The sequence below is a fragment of the Thunnus maccoyii genome, chromosome 13 (assembly GCF_910596095.1).
Source record: "Thunnus maccoyii chromosome 13, fThuMac1.1, whole genome shotgun sequence".
NCBI lineage: Eukaryota > Metazoa > Chordata > Actinopteri > Scombriformes > Scombridae > Thunnus > Thunnus maccoyii.
In genome coordinates this window covers 13819127-13838519 of record NC_056545.1, presented here as the reverse complement: position 1 = coordinate 13838519, position 19393 = coordinate 13819127, and the positions used below count along the sequence as shown (strand labels likewise).

The window sequence follows — 19393 nt, the reverse complement described above, 5'->3', positions numbered from 1 at the left end:
AGCCTAAAAAAGCTTTGATCCTAATGGAAAAAACTATCCTCTCATCGGTTCCCACTGTAGTCACTGGTATATGATTCCCCAGTGATACAGCAGGTCAGCCCAGTTCAGACAGTCCCCCCTCCATATATGTAGTCACCACTTGCTGTTTGTTTGTTGTGGCCTGTCATTACTGCTGATCTTTTTTTTTCCACCGCCTCGTCATGTGATGTTATGTCATTAAGAGATTGTATAATACATTTATAAGTCGTATATCTGTTCTGATGTAAATTGATTTAACAGCTGACATGCTCATGTACAGTAATTAATTACAAATCAACATCCTGATTATTTCAAATCAGATTACACTTATCAACAATGGAATGAAATGTACAATGGAAGCACTGTTTGATTAAAGGCTGAGACAGTGGGCAGAGAAGTCAACATTGGTTTTTATTTGCACTACAGTACATTGTACACTGTGTAGAAATATGTTGTTTGTGTAGATGTACAGAAGATTGTGTTTTCCTAACAAAATCCTGCAGGCACATACAGTCTACTGCGGCATTATTTGGTTTAATTTATTGTTTTTGTTCTTGAGCTCTTGCTGCCAAGGCCTTCCACTATTTCTGCACAGCCTCTCAGTATTATCACATATTGTTAGCACGTGTTCACACACAGAAAGAGATGTTTTTTAGGTAGAAGTAAAATAGTGAGGGAAGTTACTGGCAGCATGCCTCAGAGCGTAAACATTGTACAGTCTGCTCAGATTTTTTGTAACATTTGCCTCTTTAAGACCTTTTGCGTGACTGGCACCACCAGCCTTGTAACGCAATATCATAAAACGCACTGTGCACACACGCTAAGAGCAGTGTGGGTGGAGAAAGAGCAGCAAAGGGCATTGAACTGCAACCTCCCTTTTTGTGTTTGTTCTCATCTTTTGCTCATGTCCCTCCTGAAAATATTGGTGATTTTGTATGTTTGTGTGTGTGTGTGTGAGTGTGTGTGTGTGTGTGTGTGTATGGGTGGGTGTGTTTGTTGGATCATCCCGCTTCCGCTTCTCTTTTTTGCATACGTGTACCAGACTTTTTCGCGTGCAGTGTGCATTTGTTGGTGATGTGCTCTTGTTTATCAGTACATAAAAGTCCTTCTCCCATTTTGTGTGTGTGTGTGTGTGTGTGTGTGTGTGTGTGTGTGTGAGTGAGTGCACATGTTTATTGCGCTCTGGTCCAGTGTGAGGGCGTTCCTAATGGGGCTTGAATCTGCGCTGCATGGCTCAGTGCCACACTTGTTTGCTGAGGGATGGGAGGAGCGTGTAAGTTAGAGCAGGAGTAAGGGGGTTTATAAATGTTTAATTCAAACACCACCCTGTGGTCATTTTATAATACCAGCATCTTAAGTCATGTTAGAATAGAATAGTGTGATATGTTGTAACTCTCTAATACACATTAAACATAAAATACTATAGATAAAGTCTTGTGGTGCAGTTCTTATTAATCAAAACTATAATGATCTGAAAAAGATTCAATTGTTGAAGCAAATTCTGTATAAATGCTGACACTTGCTTCACGTGGTTGGCTGGTTGGTGGTTGTGTCATGTGATCTCCTGCTTCACTGGCAGTCTGTCCTTTCTTCCGGTGGCTGAGCAATCCCAAGAGAGCCATCACAGGTCAAGCACTGCCGATAATTAGTGTTCACAGCATCTTCACTCAAATCCAGCCATAGCTACCTTAAGTTGACAAGTAACAAGAGAGCCAGAAAGATGAGCACATAGCAGGACACCCTACTCCTCATAACTGAGGTTCAAAGAGGGCCGCTTCTATAAATACTCTACTACTGCTAGACTGACGGTCCAAAGTTAAGAGGGGTACATATTACAAAGCGTCTGCCAGGATTTGCGGAGCACCAGTGTTGCAGATAAAATCTGATCAGTGTGTGTACAGGTCATGAGCCGAATTAATTCATTTCAGTGTCACACAATAGGAAATCCTGTAATTATTATTGAAAAAACAATCTATCTTGCGGTGTGTAATCTGTGATGTTACATACAGTGTACCTTACAGCATGTACTGGATCAGTTGCACAACAATGGTAACATGGCAGTTGGGTGCATATATTAGTTTGTGTATACAGCAGCATTTTGGTGTTAAATTTAGGTCAGATTTTTGTTGAAGTTGATTACTGTACTTCTAGCAGAGACTAAAAACAACAGCAACAGTCACAAGTTGTGGTTTCAATAGGTTTTAGAATGAGCTGTGCACAGTCATTTAGGTGCTACTCATAAAACTCTCTAGGTCTGAGATTGTTATGTATTTTATGTTTGAATAAACCTTTTGGCTTAATGTATTTTTTTTTATAGTTAAGTTCACAAAGTTAATCCGTTTTTCATTGTATTTGGAACAGCTCCATCCTGTTCTTTGGTGCATGGCTTTTTTTTTTTTTTAAATGACTGAGTAACAACAAATGATAAAATCATTGATGTACGATTTTTGCAAAATGGAAGATATTTCTAGTTTCAGTTTGACTTTTGTACAGATCATGTCATCACTGCGAGGGTCATGCTCCCTGTTCCAGACTCTGGGGACAAGCTCTCTGCTCTCCCTTGCCCCACTGTTTATGCCATCTGCAAAACAGTGTGATCGTACATTTTCAGACCATTGCCAAAAGTTAAGCTGGCAATGTATTCTGAAACCCTCCACTGTTTTGAACCTTTCTGCATGTGTTGGTAATGATCTTGGCCAGTTCAGTGTTAAGCTATGGCTAAACTTCTTAGCTGGACACTTGCCAAGATCCACCACCTCCACTCCCCCTTTCGTCGCAGTCCAATTTACATAAGCAAGGGTCGTCTTTCCAATGACCATGAGGCACCAGCCACTGTGAATTTAGGTCATGCTTGTTTGGGGAGAGGGGTGGGGGGTGGCTCCTAACACTAACTAGTTTCAGTTATGTACTCTCTCCCTTCCTATCCTGCAAACTTGGAAGCCACGGTGAGAAAATAGGTTAAAGCAACCCTTGGTGCATTAGCAGAATGATAATATAGAATCAGTACCAGTGCTAAGATATCTACAGGCCTGAATGTAAAGTCATTATCAAGTTTTGCAAGCCAGCTGCATTACATAATGCCCATATACATTCCAACTGGTGTGTTACCAAAACAAACAAAAGATTTAAGCCCCACTAATGCTGTCAGATCCTGTCATGGATTACACAGCAGTGTCTGTCTAACATGAGTCTAGATTCTGTTTTGCCACAACACACCCCCTTAAACCTGACATACTCTCAGCGTACATGCTGGCTCTTTGCCTTCAGTGCATCTGACAAATAGATGTTGGTGCCTAGTTAGGTTTCACACTGCAGTTCAGGTATCTTAGTTACTTTAAGTCTAATTATAGACAGTCTGGGATAATGACAACTCTGTGTATGTGCGCGCAAGTTTCTCAAGGGGGTTAAACAAGGCTTTAATGTGCAGTCTAACACAATTGGAGGCTTGGAGTGAGATTTAGAGCTTAGTTACTGCACAGACGAGCTGCAGCCAGTAATAGGCTTCATTGGGTTTGGCTTATTTGCTTACACATTAAAGGCATCCTGTGGAGTTTCTTGCCTCTAGTAGTGCTATGGAGCAGTTTGTTTGTTTCGTGCACAAGGACACACATGCACACGGGTGACACGATACACAGGCACTGGTTTGATACAATAATCTTCTTGAGCCAAGAAAGGCAGCAGTGTGCCAGAAAAGTCAGGAAACTAAACGAAACTAGTAAACATGGATGTAAACAATGCAGGATTTAAAGTACTTTGGCTTTGCAAATGTTTTACAAGGAAGGAGACGCTTTCAACACTTTTGTTAGACCTCGAGGATACACAAAGTGTGTTTAGGTGTGATTCACCTAACATTAATGTGTAAACATAACATTTTTTTTGTTTACAAGAAAACCTCACACAGCCTCGAAAAGTGAGTTTATCAAAATGACTAAACCATCAATTATGTCACATTTGAGTCAGGGAGCTTTATCTGTTGTGTTTATCTCAGTTGCATTTTACATTAGTGGTATATTTAAATGTTTAATGTGTTATGTAAGTGTAAAATGCCTTAGTTTCAAAGGATTATATGACCCTGGAGGTTTATGTGGCAAGACAACCATGCAGTAAGTTATACTGAAATGAATGCTTCTTAAAGTCAGACTGAACATTTTAATTTTGCAACATTGTGCTGTATGACAGAAGAGATTGTTCAGTGAGTATGTTCTCTTTTCCCTGCAAGATGCATTTGACTTTGAGGATATGGAGAATATTTAGAAATGTACCTATTCACTCTTTTGTTTGATGTTTTTATATCGATGTAGTTCAATATACTTTCATTCTGTGAGCAATGCTGCCATTGTTCTGAGCATTTAGCCGCTGCCAAAGGAAAAGACATAATCAATCAGAGGAGCAGCAACACAATCACAATGTTTATCGGATTTCAGTTCAGGTTTTTGCCTTCGCCAACCGGATACGCTCATGTCTCCTAGCAACAGTACAACATACTGCTGAGACTGTCTGTACTCATAAAACGCCTCTCTTCTGTCTGCTTTGAATTTGTCACAAACGTCGTTTACGTGCAGAGCACCCTTATTTACATATTTCTCTCTTCTCTCTCTCTCTCTGTATGCATTCCAGCGCGTCACCCAGAACAGGAGAGACCAGCAGTTCTGTGGTGCCGGGCCAATCCAAGCCCGGCGGGCAGACACATAAGATATGTTTGGTGTGTTCAGACGAGGCCTCGGGATGCCACTACGGGGTTGTAACCTGCGGCAGCTGCAAGGTTTTCTTCAAGAGGGCCGTCGAAGGTTGGTCTCACACATCTGCCACATCTACTTCCTCTCCCACACTTAACCAATTTATGCACTCAGACGTGACACATTACTTGTAAACACTGGAGAGTGAGCTCAGATTTGGTTGATAGTATTTATATAAATCTTCACGAGTGAAAAGTTTTAGAACAAGTCTGTAAACAAACTGTTTTCATTTAAATCTTTTTTCCTTTTGATCAATTGATGTAATGTGGCTGCATTTAAACCAGGTTATAATCAGATATGCCTATTCATGTCCATGTATTCTATATTATGCAGCCACACCATTGTACATGTGCACCTAATAGCAATGGTTAGCATCCATTAACTTTGTACATTTTGTCCCAAAGACTGTCATTCATTTGACTTACATATTGTAAGATCAGCTCTTGAAGCTGTTGCACAACAGTGAAACATCTCCGCTCGTTTTTTCTTATGCAGCAGAAAAATTCAATTATTTCTCAAAATCCAAGGTTAGAGTTGAATTGTTAGGGTTTCTTGTTGAGCTTTAGAAGACACATGTCATATATTTGCATTTTTGTGGGTTTGAATCTTAGTCCTGACCTTTTTGCATGTCACCACCTCTTCTTCTCTTGCCTTTCCTGTTTGTCCTGTATCAAAGCAGAAGTCATTTTGATTTACAACCAAAAAAAAGAAAAAGAAAAGAAAAATCAGAGGGAAAAGGCCTACTCCAGACGTAAACTTTCATGATATTCCTCGTAATGTAATATTACCTCATAGAAGACTAGCATTATAATGAGCTTGTAAGACAACCACTTTTCTGCTTTGCTTCATACATTCGATATCTTCTAATACAATATTTAATTCTGGTCTTTGGCAAGCAGTTTGTGCGTCAGTACACTTGGCTTGAATCTAATTGCCTTGACACAATCTTGAGATGGGGAGGGGCAGGAATGCATCTCACAAACAGAAAGTAATTTGTGTTAAAGGCTTTCTGCCATGCATTCCATCTCCCTCTGCTCCTCTCTGCTTCTGTTTCTCAGTTTCCTGTCTTTCTCAAGCTGTCTCTGCTGATGTGTAATTTGTTTGAAAAGGCTTTCTGAGGAGTAGGTTAATCTTAATTGATTATTGCATACATTCATCCATCGACAAGGTGAACGATAAAGAAACCGCTCTCTGTTGATTATGGCACACAAAACTGGAATTAAATGCATAGAAATTACCCACGCTAATCTCATGTTTTCAAATAACACAGCTTTGTCCTTTTCTTTCATTCTTTTCCTCCTGCGTTCACAATCTCTATCTGTCACTTTCTGCTACATCTGTAACTAACTCTGCGGATGAAACAATACAGTTAGTAAACATGGATTGTTTGACTTCTGCTACAGTTCAGGACTAAAACATGGCTGGTGGTTAATAATGGAAAATCTGAATACGTTGTGTGGTCTCCTGCATGCAATAAAGCACTCGAGGTTACTGTTGCTTTACAAAATGTGTGTGTAAAATAGTGACACAGGTATTAAAACTGTAAAACTGTAAAAACAAGCGCTTAATATAAGCTGAGACGATCTGCTACGGTTAATTGCTTGAGTTGTGTGATTGTAAACTGTTATCTAGCTTTTTATTATGTGGTGCTGGTGTAAATGCCAAGCGCTCAAACTGAAGTGTAAGTTTGATTTTTTTTTTTTTTTCTTCTAATTTTTAAAAGAGCTGCCTCGAACTGAGAAAGTTATATCTGTTATTTTTGTTTTTCTCCCCCCTCCCTCCCCTCTCCATTCTCCGGTCGTTGTCTCTATGGTGTGAAGGATGGAGAGCACGACAAAACACAGATGGTAAATAAATGCACCTTTAATAATAATAATAATAATAATGACAATAATGATGATGATGATGATGATCATAATACTATCACTTCTGATTTGCCCATGTCCCTGTATTCCTTCAGCACTGAAATATGACCAATCTGCCTAGTCTCTTCTGCCAACTCTGTTAATGCATGCAAATGTTCTGATGTCATTCAAGTCAGCGTAAATTGCCTGTGAGTGATTTTGTGCTCTTCAGTTTCTGCTTGGAATGTTCCACCTCATCATCCTCACAGGTGATAGATCAAATAATTACAATCACACCATGTCTCTAAATAGGCCTATTCTTTTGTACTTGAGCCATATTAACCTCCTGAGATCTGATGTCAGAAATCACCTCTCCACTCCCCCCCTCCCCCCTTGCCCTTGGGCTGTTCATTTGTTTTATTTACTCTGTGTGTTTCACTGTTTTTTACTGATAACTGTATTGAGGCCATGTCCTGGTTTCTGTTTGAGCTGCGTTTAACACAGACAATCCATCATACTAAGCATCCTAAGGGTATTATGTTATATTTTACTGTATGTGTTATTGTAATTAGTAATGCCTTTAAAAATATTTGTAGGACTGCTACTATATTTTGACTTCACATGATGATTGTAGCCTACAGTTACATAAGTTTACAATGTGTTCACACAAAGAGTGAGACTCATAATATACATAAAAAAAGTGCAGGCCATAGTTTCCAGGAAAAGTCAATGACTTCCGTTGCTGATGATTTTCAGAAAATGGAGTAACTAGAAAAAAGTAACACACAAAATGGGTGAGTAGTGGCTGTTGATGTAGAATAATAAACCCTTGGGATTGTTGGAATAATAAAGGGTGTGTCTGAGAGAGATTTATGGATGATTTCTCAATGAAAGCCTTCAACAACCTTAAATAACAGATCTCTAAAATAAATAAATGAGTACACACAAGGCTAAGATAGAAAATATTAGGCTTTGCCAGCGAGTAAATATCATATCATCAATATCAAATATCATCACTTCCCCAGTTTCTGACGTTTTGAACTGCACACTCACAGTTAACTCTTAACAGCACTATTTGTTTTGTTTATTTCTATGGTTAGACCTATTTGAAATTAATAAATTAGTCTAAAATCATCTGCAAATTTGAAATTCTGTACTAATTAAGCATATTTGCAGTAAAACATACCTGTCCAAACCTCCCCTAAACAGACTTCTGCAATGCAGTGTTCAGTGCAGGTTTCCTCCATGTATTATTCTTGGCTTTAGTGCGTCACAGGCAGTAGCACAAATTAGTGCCTCTTGGATTTCAGACTTTTAGCCACTACAGCCTTTCACTCACCACAGCCTTTTAGTTTTGTGGTGCCTTTTAGGCTTAAAATACATTTCTGAAACTGCAATGCAATTATGTTTTTTGTAATTACTGCATGGCAGAAAAAATGAGATTGGGGAAAATGGTGCAGTCAGTGGACAAAGTGCTTTGATTGTTTGCAATGAAAGAACCTTATTTAAATGTATGTCCTTGAATTACTGTGAGTTTTTATATAAATGTGATCCCAAAGGAACAAGTAACATGAAACATTTAAGTGCTTTTCTAAGAGATGTTATCAGATTGCAATCAAACTTTTTGGTTAATCATTAAGCAAAAATTCCAAACATTTGCTGGTTAGGGTCATAACTTCACACCTGAGCTGTAAAGTATATCTCCACAGTCCCCGCTGTCCCCACAAGACTGCGCCTTTGAACAGGCTTCATGCAAATAACCCTGTATAACATTCAATTAAACATGGTGCACACTATGATATTGAGTAGACAAGAGACAGTATGAACTTGTTTTGGATGGTTATTCTATTGTAAAATACTTCAGTTGCCCATTTTTCAGCCAGAAGATTTGGAGATCATGTTCTTTGTAGATAATATTTGTGAAGCGGAGATTTGGTTCTAAGTTTCTTAAGTTTTGGACAGTTTTGTTTTTTTTGTTGTCTGTTCCTCACACATTAAGGCAAACTGGTGAGTCACTTTTTTACTTTGTTTAGCAGCTTTTTTTTTCAAATTCTGAATGTTAAAGCTGTGCTTTATAGGTGGGGAGAGGTTTAAACACTATTTGAATGATATTACTATAGTAAAATACTTTATGGAGAGGTTTTGGTTATGTAAGCAGCTGCTGGTGTTTTAGCATTTTGATTGTGGTTCAGTATTGGCAGAGGTTTAAAGATTTTGTCCGTGAGGGTGTGATGTTGGCCTGGTGCGAGCTGTACTTCATATTTAATGTGGATTCAGGGCTGGTACTGAACAATAGTGGATTGGCTCATATAGAGGTCCAACATTTGTTGCACAGTCTACGTCTTTCGACTAAAACAATAGAGCGTTCTGGCGGATAGGTGGCCACTCACAATTGGCTGTGGCGGGACTGGAACTGAGGGGGTCCTGCTTCACACATACAAGGACTTGCTATTTTTGTAATTGGCAGCCAGTCAGATTAAATAACCAGTAAATATTGCTGAATTAAAATACCCTTGTCAGGTTCAAACTCTGGAACTTCATGCTGTGAGGTGACAGTGCTAAACACTGGCCTACTAATCGACACTCATTAGTTGCAGCCCTGTGTGGTAATGTCAGCTACACACCCAGCCATAGGCCTCACAAACCAGTACCGATGGGAGCTGCCAGGCCCTTGTTAGCAGATCAGGGTAGGGATAAGGGAGAGAGGGTATCAGTGGGCTTCAGCTGGCACTTTTGACACCACAGATGGCTGTTTACGCCGCTGTTTGCAATGACTTCCTGTGATATCAGTGATGGCTGCAACTGGCAGCCCTCAGGCTGCTATCTTGTTGTCACACCACCTACCCTGCAGATTCATTTCCAGGCTATGTATAATATAATTATTTGTGAGTTCCAAAAGTGATTCATTCTGTGCTTTTGATAAAAGTCTGGAGAAAAATTGCCTTTGCCATTAATGTAGTTTGTAGTTATTATGAACTTCAGTGTTTCTTTCTTAACTCAATTATATTACATACAGGCACCTGTTCTGCTCTATCTTTATTACAGAATTTATTTTGCTTCAGCCACCATCAGATAGAGCGCTGCTGTTCTGAGCATCATTAAGCTGAGCTAATCATTTGCTTGATGTCCCAGATTCTGTGTTTACTGGTGCTCATAGTGCATGTATTTAGGCTGCTGTATTAGGCTCAGTATTCACTCGCTTGTTTTTTTTGTTTTTTTTTGTTCTATGAAAACTTAGAGAGCATACACAAGGATGGCAAAATAATGTAAACCACTGCTAGGGTAAAGGAAATAATGATGAATTGACTCACTCTTAAAAAGGCAACTACACAGGCCGGTGTTAAAGAGATCTGACAGCCAGCACAATGCAATGTATGGACAGCCTGTCAAATATGAAAAGGGGTCGAAGGTCAAAGCTTAAACACAAACACATTTAAAGGTAAAGCTGTTTTGAAAATTGTACAAAACTGAACACTTAGCCTTAACAGGATTTACAAACCTGGAATTTATGGCAGTGTTTCATTTAGGAACAACTTGTCACGATGACATGTGCATAGAGAAACATACAGTAATTTGATTTAAGGAGCACAAAACCACATCCTATGATCAATGAAAAAACACAATTTGGTCTGTATGGGCCATCTTTCATTCTATTTCCAGCATTTTAATAGTTTTATATACACTCCTCACTTATAGCAGATTGAGATGATACATACACAGTGTCATTCTTGTTTGCTTGGCATTATTATAGCTACCTGTGCTCTACACTGCAGCAAGGCTTCATAATTTAGAAGCTGATTCACTCACTTGTTCACTTGTTCAGCATCTGAGACGTTAGATCATATTAATGCAAACATATTCCTATAGTGAAGATCCCTACCAAAACACATAACGGATAACTAAAATGATCTTTCCACTAAAACTAATGTTGACGTTACGTTCACATCCACAGCTGCTAATGTTACATTAGCTTAGCCTCCTATAAATCTCAGGGCGCATCCTTCCTGTTTTCTCGGTTTGACCCAGCTGACCCAGCTGTTGCAGCGTCTTGTCCAATTTTCAGTGAGATAGTAGATGAATTAAGTCCATAAATGTGTTACTTCTTTCCAAGAACCAGTAACATTACTGGCAGAAATAGCAGGTCAAGGCAGGTCAAGTAGGTGAAAAACGAAATCAGTTTCAGGGAATAGGGAAGTGGAGGATATTGTTTTAGCAGTTAGGAGCATAAAGGGAATAATTCTGCAGATTCATCCATCTTTCACATTGTTATTGTGTTACTTTCATTTAGTTTCATCATGGAAAAGAAATCAGCCAGTTAGCAGATATTTCTCCTCGTAGTTTTTGAACAGTTGTGAATCTAGAACGCATGGCCAACCAACTTGTGCTTCATAGTAGCAAAGGATCACAAGACAGTTTTAAGGAACTTATTAGTAGACACATAGCTGAATTCAGTGTTTGTTGTGTCTGGTTTGATATCACTACAAGGAGGTTTAAGGTTTTACTTAATACAAAGGCAGTTCTTGTTCTTTTATTAGGGATATCATATCAATATACAGCACAATATTTCTGTTATTATAAGCCATGTGCCTTTAGGATGATATGATACAGGAAAACACATTACACACTGTGCAGTGTTCTTATACATTCAATTATATAATGCCAGCAGTATTATTGAATGCCCTTTAGATCAAGAAGCAGCATCAAGCACATGATATTTCAAAGATCAGTAATAATGTTTATGGTCCCAAAGGGCATTCAGTCGGGGCATCGTAGCCACTGACGATTTCTGCAGACATACAGAAACGCCTCAATGTGTGTGTACAATGAATTGAAGGGTTGCTGGAGAGTGGCAGAGGCAGAGCAAGTGAAATATTTATTGTATTCTCCACTATGATGATCTCAGCATCAATTGAGAATATAGTGCCAAGTTTCCAGAACATCAAAAGCCTGCACATTACAGGGTTTCCATGCAGTTATTTATTGTATCTTCTACTTCTGCCACTCCTCAGAGAATAATAGCTGTGTAGATCTCCTCTATAATAAGTAATGCTATTATACAAGAAGTGACTAATGAGCAGGCCCTTCCACCTTACCTCTCCATATCTACAGTAATTGGTGATGGGGAGTACACTATAATTTAGTTATCCTGTCATCCAGAAGGGGCATATGCTCTTTAATAAGAAATGCTTTTGAACTCCACGTTTTTCAATAGAAGAGGAAAGGAAGTGCTCCGATATAGATGTGTTTTTCTGGCGCAGAGCTTGAGCTGAAAAAAGTTCAGGCTTTGGTGACGTACATCGTCACCATCACCTGTCTGTGACTAGAAGTCTGGAAAAACCAGTCAGCATTGCAAAAGTTTTTGGAAATACAATAGTTGGAAATAATATGTTAATACAGGCCATGACAAGAGTATACAGCTATCTGTAAGTCATGTAGGTTGTTCAAGGAAAGAGGCAATTTCCATTTAAATTTTCTGTGCAAGTAAAATCATGTTTGAATTACTTGAAAATCTCTCTGTGATACATTCCCTTACTGAATAAAAGGTTTTTTTTTTGTTCACTTCTGCTGACTTCTTCTAACACTGACCTGTAACTGAAGGATGTGGAAAAGCCAATGAGTCCTTTTCACAGGCAGATACATATTAGTAAAGCGTCTTTCCAAATCACTGCCTACGGTCTCTTTACCACAGTGTTACATGATCTCAGCAGCAGATGTGAAGTTCGTTGGTAGGTTAGTGACTCATCTAGCACATCAGAAGTGATTCTAGTTATTCATGACATTTGGATTTTATAGAATGACTGTCATAATGAAACTTTAAATGATGACCATGGCATGCTTGGCATGATGTCATGGGACATCCCCTTATTAATTTTGTCTATTGGATTGATTATGTCTCAGTCTGAACTCAAAAGAATGTGTTGATGCAGAAAAGATAAGATTCATGTGACACTCCTCAGGCTCTCACACAAGTACTGTATGTGCTAAAAGCAAGACACTGTTGCACTGTGGCCCAGGATAATTCTACTGAACTGACATGGAAACATGATATAAAATAGATCTTCCAGGCTGGACCATAAAGTTTAAGGAGGGGGGGGGGGGGGGGGGGGGGGGGGGGGGGGCTTGCAGTCACAGAGCCAGGTGTGTATAAATATCATTGAAATAATAATGATAATAATAATGCACACTATGATTGCACGCGAAAAGAAGACTGGTGATATTTTATATTTTTCTTAAAGGTCAACAGATCCTATGAAAAGACCAAAACCAACAATTCATTGATTCAGCTAACAAGTATTGCCTGCATAGCCAGAGCTACGTGCCATAGACCTTCATTGTTGTCTACAAACTATTAAAAACATACCAGTGAGCCACACCGTATAGTTTATTTTTATTATTAAACCCACATACACCCTGCTGCTGTAAATACTCACTAGTGTACCACATACGCAGCTGAAAAGACAATACAAATGCATTCTTTACAACATCTACTAAATCTGAGATTCTGGAAATATTTTAGCCTTTTTAAAAATATATATTTATATATTTGTGACCTGTTTTTTAAAAGATTTATGTCTTCAGTAAGAACCAATGGGACTGAGGGCCACAGACAGGGAAGTTGGAAAGTATTAAGAGACGGGCTAATGCTTTTTTGGCTTTGGGCTTCGTCAGCTTTGTTTACAACAAAAATGGAGTATTGTCAGCCTTCCTCTTTAACATCTTAAACTATTAAAGTCATATTTGAGTCTTTCCTAAAAATGTTTGATAGACACAGAATTTCTTCCCTGTGGTCAAAAATCTATTGCTGTACTATTTTTCAAATTAAATGAATTTAATCACAGTTTAATCTCAGGTTTATTTTCCCGCATCCTAATCATGTACAGCATTCATACTCAGATAAAAGAGTAATTGCACGAGAAAGAGAGTGTTCAAGGTATGCTTTCAAATGTGGATCATTTAGACTCTAGGATATGGGCCACATTAGGAATGTGGATCATGTCTGATTGTTTGCCTGAAAGAGCTCTGTACACAGTCAAGGATTGTGGTGTGTTCCAAGTACAGACTTGAGGAAGTGAAGCTGTCAACACCGGAGGGATACCACAGGCTTGTCAGGCTTACTGTAGAATCAACAGGTGGTTAGTGTGGTCATAATACATACTGCTCAGGCTAATCCATCTCAAACCTTCTTAGCTAGCTAATATGTCTCCCTCTTTCTCCCTCTTCTTCTTCCTCTCCTTTTTACAGGCCAGCACAACTACCTGTGTGCAGGGAGAAATGACTGCATCATTGATAAGATCCGCAGGAAGAACTGTCCAGCCTGCCGCTTCAGGAAATGTCTTCAAGCCGGGATGAACTTGGAAGGTAAATAGTGAATCAGGCCAGGCTACATTAAAGGCTCCGAGCATTTGGAAACAAATTTAGAGCAGTTAGAGCACCCTTAGCTTTCATACAGAGCAATATGGAGCCTCCACCCACACTCCCCTCCCTCCACCCACGTTGTTATACTATGGGTTGGAGGATAAGGAAGAAATTAATAGTCATAGTTCTCAACCACATGTTTTTGGATATTTAAACCAAGTTTTTGACTAATATCCAAACTCACACCTCCTACTATGAAGTGGCTCTTCCAGCTACTACAACCCACAACCTAACGGTCAGTGTAGTTTTATATGATGGGAAAGGATCAGTTAGTTGCCTAAAATCACATTTGAGTTTAGGATATATTTATGTACGGTATATTTACCTTTTAATATATATATTAACTTTTTACATATACCAAGAGATAACAGTAAAAGGAAAAGTTTTAGGAAATATACTTATTCTTTCTCTTGCCGAGAGAAGATTGATACTACTCTCCTGGTCATAATGGTATCAGTCGTCTCATCTAACTCTAAGCACAAAAGCGAATTAGCATTTTCCAGATGTCAAACTTTTCCACTAAGTAGTAGCTTGTCGAAACTGCAAATCATTGAGTATCATGTCATTGGCCCTGTGACACTACCACCCACTTTTTCTACTAAGACCTCTAGTATGTTTGGTTTCTACTCAATTCACCATCACTCAAGTTTAATGGAAAATGGTTACATAAGCTCTAAGCCCATGTCACCACACCTCCTGCCTTAATGAGCTGAGAAAAATTCTCATAAGATATACAGTACCTGAGATAATGAAACATTGCCATGTTTAAAATCATGTAGTTAAGTTCAATAAATTGTACTTATTTGTAATATACTAAGTATACTTCCATAACTGCAGTGCTGATTACTTTAAGTACATTTTTGTTATTTGTGTTATTGCAACATTCCAAATATTGGGAAAATATCAGTCTATAACAGGGATTCATCAAAGCAATAGTTTTCTTTTAGAAAGTAGAACACACTATTGCAGGACCATAGTACATGTCTTTATATCATATCAAATTTATTTCACTTTCACAACATTCACTTTATATTCCCCATCTGTTCCCAGACATCTTAGCAGGTTGACATTTTTATAGCGTCAAATAAACATGGATGCTTACAATAGTCCTATTGGTCATACAGTACATTCACATTACATACATCACTGAAACATACTGTGTCTCACATCTCCTTACTGTAACTATATCCATACTATACTCCTCCTCACCAAATTGTTGTCATTTATCGTCATCTAAAAAGGCCTCTCTGCCTTTCGTCTTAGCTTTTAACTTTATTCTGTTCCTATCTTTTACCTTGAATGTAATGATTCTGTGCCCATAGGAATAATTTTGGGGTATGATTATACTCTGAGTTCTATGACTTTTAACTTTTAATGAAAAGACAATGCTTTGTTTGTCAAGACAGTGACAGATAAAAACAGATCACTTGTGGGCTTTGAAAAATCCTTTTTGAATTTGTGGTGTTGATGGTTTGGAGGTCAATGGATTTGAGAAGAAAAAAATAAAACCTAAAAGTGAACTGAGAGTGAATATAACCTCTAGTTGTCATTATAATACTTTGCCTTGCCTCCCACAATGAGTCAAGTTCTGTGGAAAATCATGTCTTCTCAAGGCAAGCTTGAATGTGAGCTCAGATATTTCACAATGATGTACCAGCAATTAATAAATCAACAATTTCCTTAACAGAACCTCGAAAATTGCAGAAAAGTCTTGCATTTAATGTAGAAATTAGTCTTCTTGGACGTTTTTGAACAAGAATTGGAAAGGCTACAGTGTGGATCAGCTGGTGTTAGTCACTCATCTGTGAACGTGTGTGCACCATTGTCTATGAACGTGTTGTTCTGAACATGTGTGCTGTTATGCAGGCCACACTCAAGGAAAGAGCACCACCTCCTCCTTCCACGCATTGATCAATACATGATGCACTGTCACGTCCAGAGCCTCAGATCAGATAATGAGACAGACGGGCAGAGAGTGGAGAAAAAAACAGCGTCTTGCAAGGAATAAATGTTTAGGACACAGTGCAACAGTTGAGCTTTGTCGAGGTTAAAGAAGAAGGACATGGAAAGAAACAGGTGAAGCACAATAACTACTGCTTAAGTGCTCGGAACATAGTAGGTAAAAGGTCCTTGTGTTAATTTAGCTGATGCTCCTTTGGGGAATGACAGTCAGTCAGTGGTTTGTACAAATCAGTGTTAAGTGAGATTACATGTAAACCACACAGTGTTTATCAAGACAGAGGTGAAAGTTGTTTCACATAGTCAAGTCAATTTTATTTGTATAGCCCAATATCACAAATCACAAATTTGCCTCAGGGGTCTTTACAATCTGTACAGCAATACACCGTCTTCTGTCATCTGACAATCGATTCAGGAATTAAGGAAAAATTAAGGAAAGACTCCCTAAAAAAAAAAAAAAAATACAGGATGACAAAATTTGAATGGATTTACAATATATATCAACAATGTGATCAAGAGGATGCCAAGCAACTTCCAGGTGCTGCCAAAACATAGACAAACAGATTGGTAGAGACAGAAAGACGGAGAGAATGATTTGATGGACGTCAGCGTATCAGCAGACATACCCCCACCAGAAAGGCTCTTAGTTGCCATAGAAACGCCAGGAGAGGAAATTAAAAAAGGTAGAGAGTAGGAAAAAACAGGTTTTTTCATGGTAACCTCTCAACCCCAGACATGTTTTGCACATTTTGTGGGAGAAAATGTTACACTTGCTCAGTATGTCATTGCTGTTTGTTGCACTTAATAGAGACTGCAAAAAAAAACATAATGTTGAAAAAATCTGAGAAATGGCTTAATACCTGCCGTAAACCAGCATGTTGCATTCTCCTGACCTTTCACGGCTTTGTTAGAACTCACAGGGAGAAAACTGAGTGCAGAATGCTTGAGATTTGTAATATCTAGATCATGACAGTGTTGTTATTGTTGCCTCTCCTGTTGTTTATTTTTAATGAATCAATTCAACTATTTATTAATTAACTCAGTAGTTTCAGTCACTGGTGTGCTCCTTTTGATTTTACATCCATGTTTTAAGGTTTTAGACTTTTTTTTCTGGCATTATAAAGACCAAATGATCAGTTAGTTGAGAAAAGATCACATTAATCTACATTTTGATTAATTGTTACTGTAGTTAGGGTTAGGGTTGATCTTAATTACCTTCTGGTAGCCTGCTAGGTTGAACATCTGTGGCAGTTTCTCCTTGGTCTGTAGGCAGTCTGTACATTTGTGCCTTTTTAGACTGTTGATTTACATACAGTACATGCCTCTCTGTAGGAAGCACATGACTCTATCAAATTGATTCTGGCTCCGATCCTAATCCTAGTGTATCAAAGTGTAATCTATTAATCTGTAACAAACTGTTAGTTATTTTACTGTATGGTCTCTCTTGTTCGGACACTGTTAGCTGTCTGTAAAATCAAAAATAATATCAAAGGATATCTCTTTTGATATGATTTTTCTTTTTTGAGAACAGGAGCAAAATGCCTAAAAAGTGAAACAACAACCACCACTGCTCACTGGTTCCCTTCTGTTTTGTGTCATCTTCCCTCTCTTTCTACTCTCTGCCCCACCACCATACCCCCTTAGCGCGGAAAAACAAGAAGCTAATCAAGATGAAAGTGCAGCGGCCCCCTGGATCATCAGAGCCCATCAACAACATGCCCGTGCCAGTCATCCCCAGGTGCATGCCCCAACTCGTACCCACCATGCTGTCTGTGCTCAAGGCCATCGAGCCGGAGATCATCTACTCAGGCTATGACAGCACACTGCCTGACACGTCCTCGCGGCTCATGACCACTCTCAACAGGCTGGGCGGACAGCAGGTCATCTCTGCAGTCAAGTGGGCCAAGTCTCTGCCAGGTAAAGAAAGCCTCTTAACATGTGCTGCCTTTGGTTTGGTCTAGATGCATACTGCTGTCCAAGCAGTGTGTCAGTGGTGTTATTTCCAGCTTGTAACTGAGACTAATGTGTAGTGAAGTAGGCCAAGTCACTGATGGAAAACAAAAACACCCGCTTTCAGTCATGTGTTACTTTTAATACATGCAGCTGGTCAACCAAGTTACATCACTTTCCTTGTTTGTGCACTGAAACATTTGCAGTTTGACTAGACATAATAGCAAACCTTGCACTTTTTCCCTCCAGTTAACTGAGCATCTGCTTGTCAGCATTGCTAGCATTCCTCTGTAAAAGTAAAGAACATGTGTAGCTGCAAGTTAACTTGCAAAATACTGTAAAATATGTGACGTTTCCAATGAAGAAACAGAATTTACCATATTTCAAAATGTCAGTGTTCCTTCCAGTGGTGAAAACAGGTGTTGAGACATTACTCTAGTCAGATGAATGACTTTGATTGGGGATTTAGATTGCGGCTTCTAGCTGATCAAGAGGAATTATACAGTTAATGAGAAGCAAAGATGGAGCCATTGTGTCGCTGAGCCGATTGAATCATGGTTAGGCTGGTAGCCACTTAGCTATCTTAATTGGTGCAGAGGTGGCCATTGTTAAAGTCATCCATGTCTTCTAACTTAAGACTGTACAAAAACACATAAAACATTTGATCCCCCCCCCCCAAATGACTTCTCTTGGCAGTGGAGCCAGAGAACAACAGATGTTCAGCAGGCATGCAGTAAAGAGTGCAACCTCTGTATTGGCTGAATCTGTAATTACAGACTGAAGAGGAGAGTAATGGTGACTTATAAATGAACAATTCACTTTAGACACCCAGCCTCTCCAAAGTACTTTAATTTTGATTAGGTCATGACCAAGGTTAATGTATTTTTCAATGTGCATAACAATGATGTTCCCTCAACCCGCTGAAAATCATTATCTCTGTAAAGCAACTGTTCCTACATCAAGCGGAAATTTCTCTTTTTTTTCATCTAGAAGCAATTCAAATTACTGTGTTTATTGTCAGTGACATCTTGACTCATTTTAATGTAATTGCATTACAAATAAAGGATTATTGTTTCTGTTCTGGATCACATTATAACATGTGTGAGTATTAAAAATGTGACTTTTTGAGGAGAAGGTGTTAAAAGGGGGGAAAGTCAACATAATCTCTGCAGTTTTATGGCAATAGTATTAGACTGAATGTGAACTCCTATGAGGGCCTTCATTCTACCAAATGGAAATGTGCTATTGTATTAAAATCTACTTAAATGCATTAATGTGTGTCTTAAAAATACATGGTATTTGTGCTTTACTGAAAATACTGCATTAACAGAATGATTTCAATCATAAAAAGTACATTACATGCAGGTTTTTCTGTCCCTGGTATTATTCATGACATGCTAATGCTATCAGTACCTCAGAGGTGCAAATAGAAATACATGTACATGCAAAAGGACAACTGGAATAGGTGAT

The 19393-nt window shown here is 38.7% G+C and overlaps 1 protein-coding gene across 4 annotated transcripts in view; it reads left to right on the top strand.

The window, feature by feature from the left end:
* Positions 1-19393, top strand: part of LOC121909754 (glucocorticoid receptor-like) — a 74707-nt gene that overhangs the window by 43155 nt on the left and 12159 nt on the right. For 3 of the 4 annotated variants that reach the window (XM_042430417.1, XM_042430418.1, XM_042430419.1), the window contains 4 exons: positions 4636-4805; positions 6575-6601; positions 13841-13957; positions 17618-17890. In XM_042430417.1, the coding sequence (XP_042286351.1) occupies positions 4636-4805; positions 6575-6601; positions 13841-13957; positions 17618-17890 (587 nt within the window). The remainder of the gene's footprint in view (positions 1-4635; positions 4806-6574; positions 6602-13840; positions 13958-17617; positions 17891-19393) is intronic. The other variant, XM_042430420.1, reaches the window with a different exon arrangement.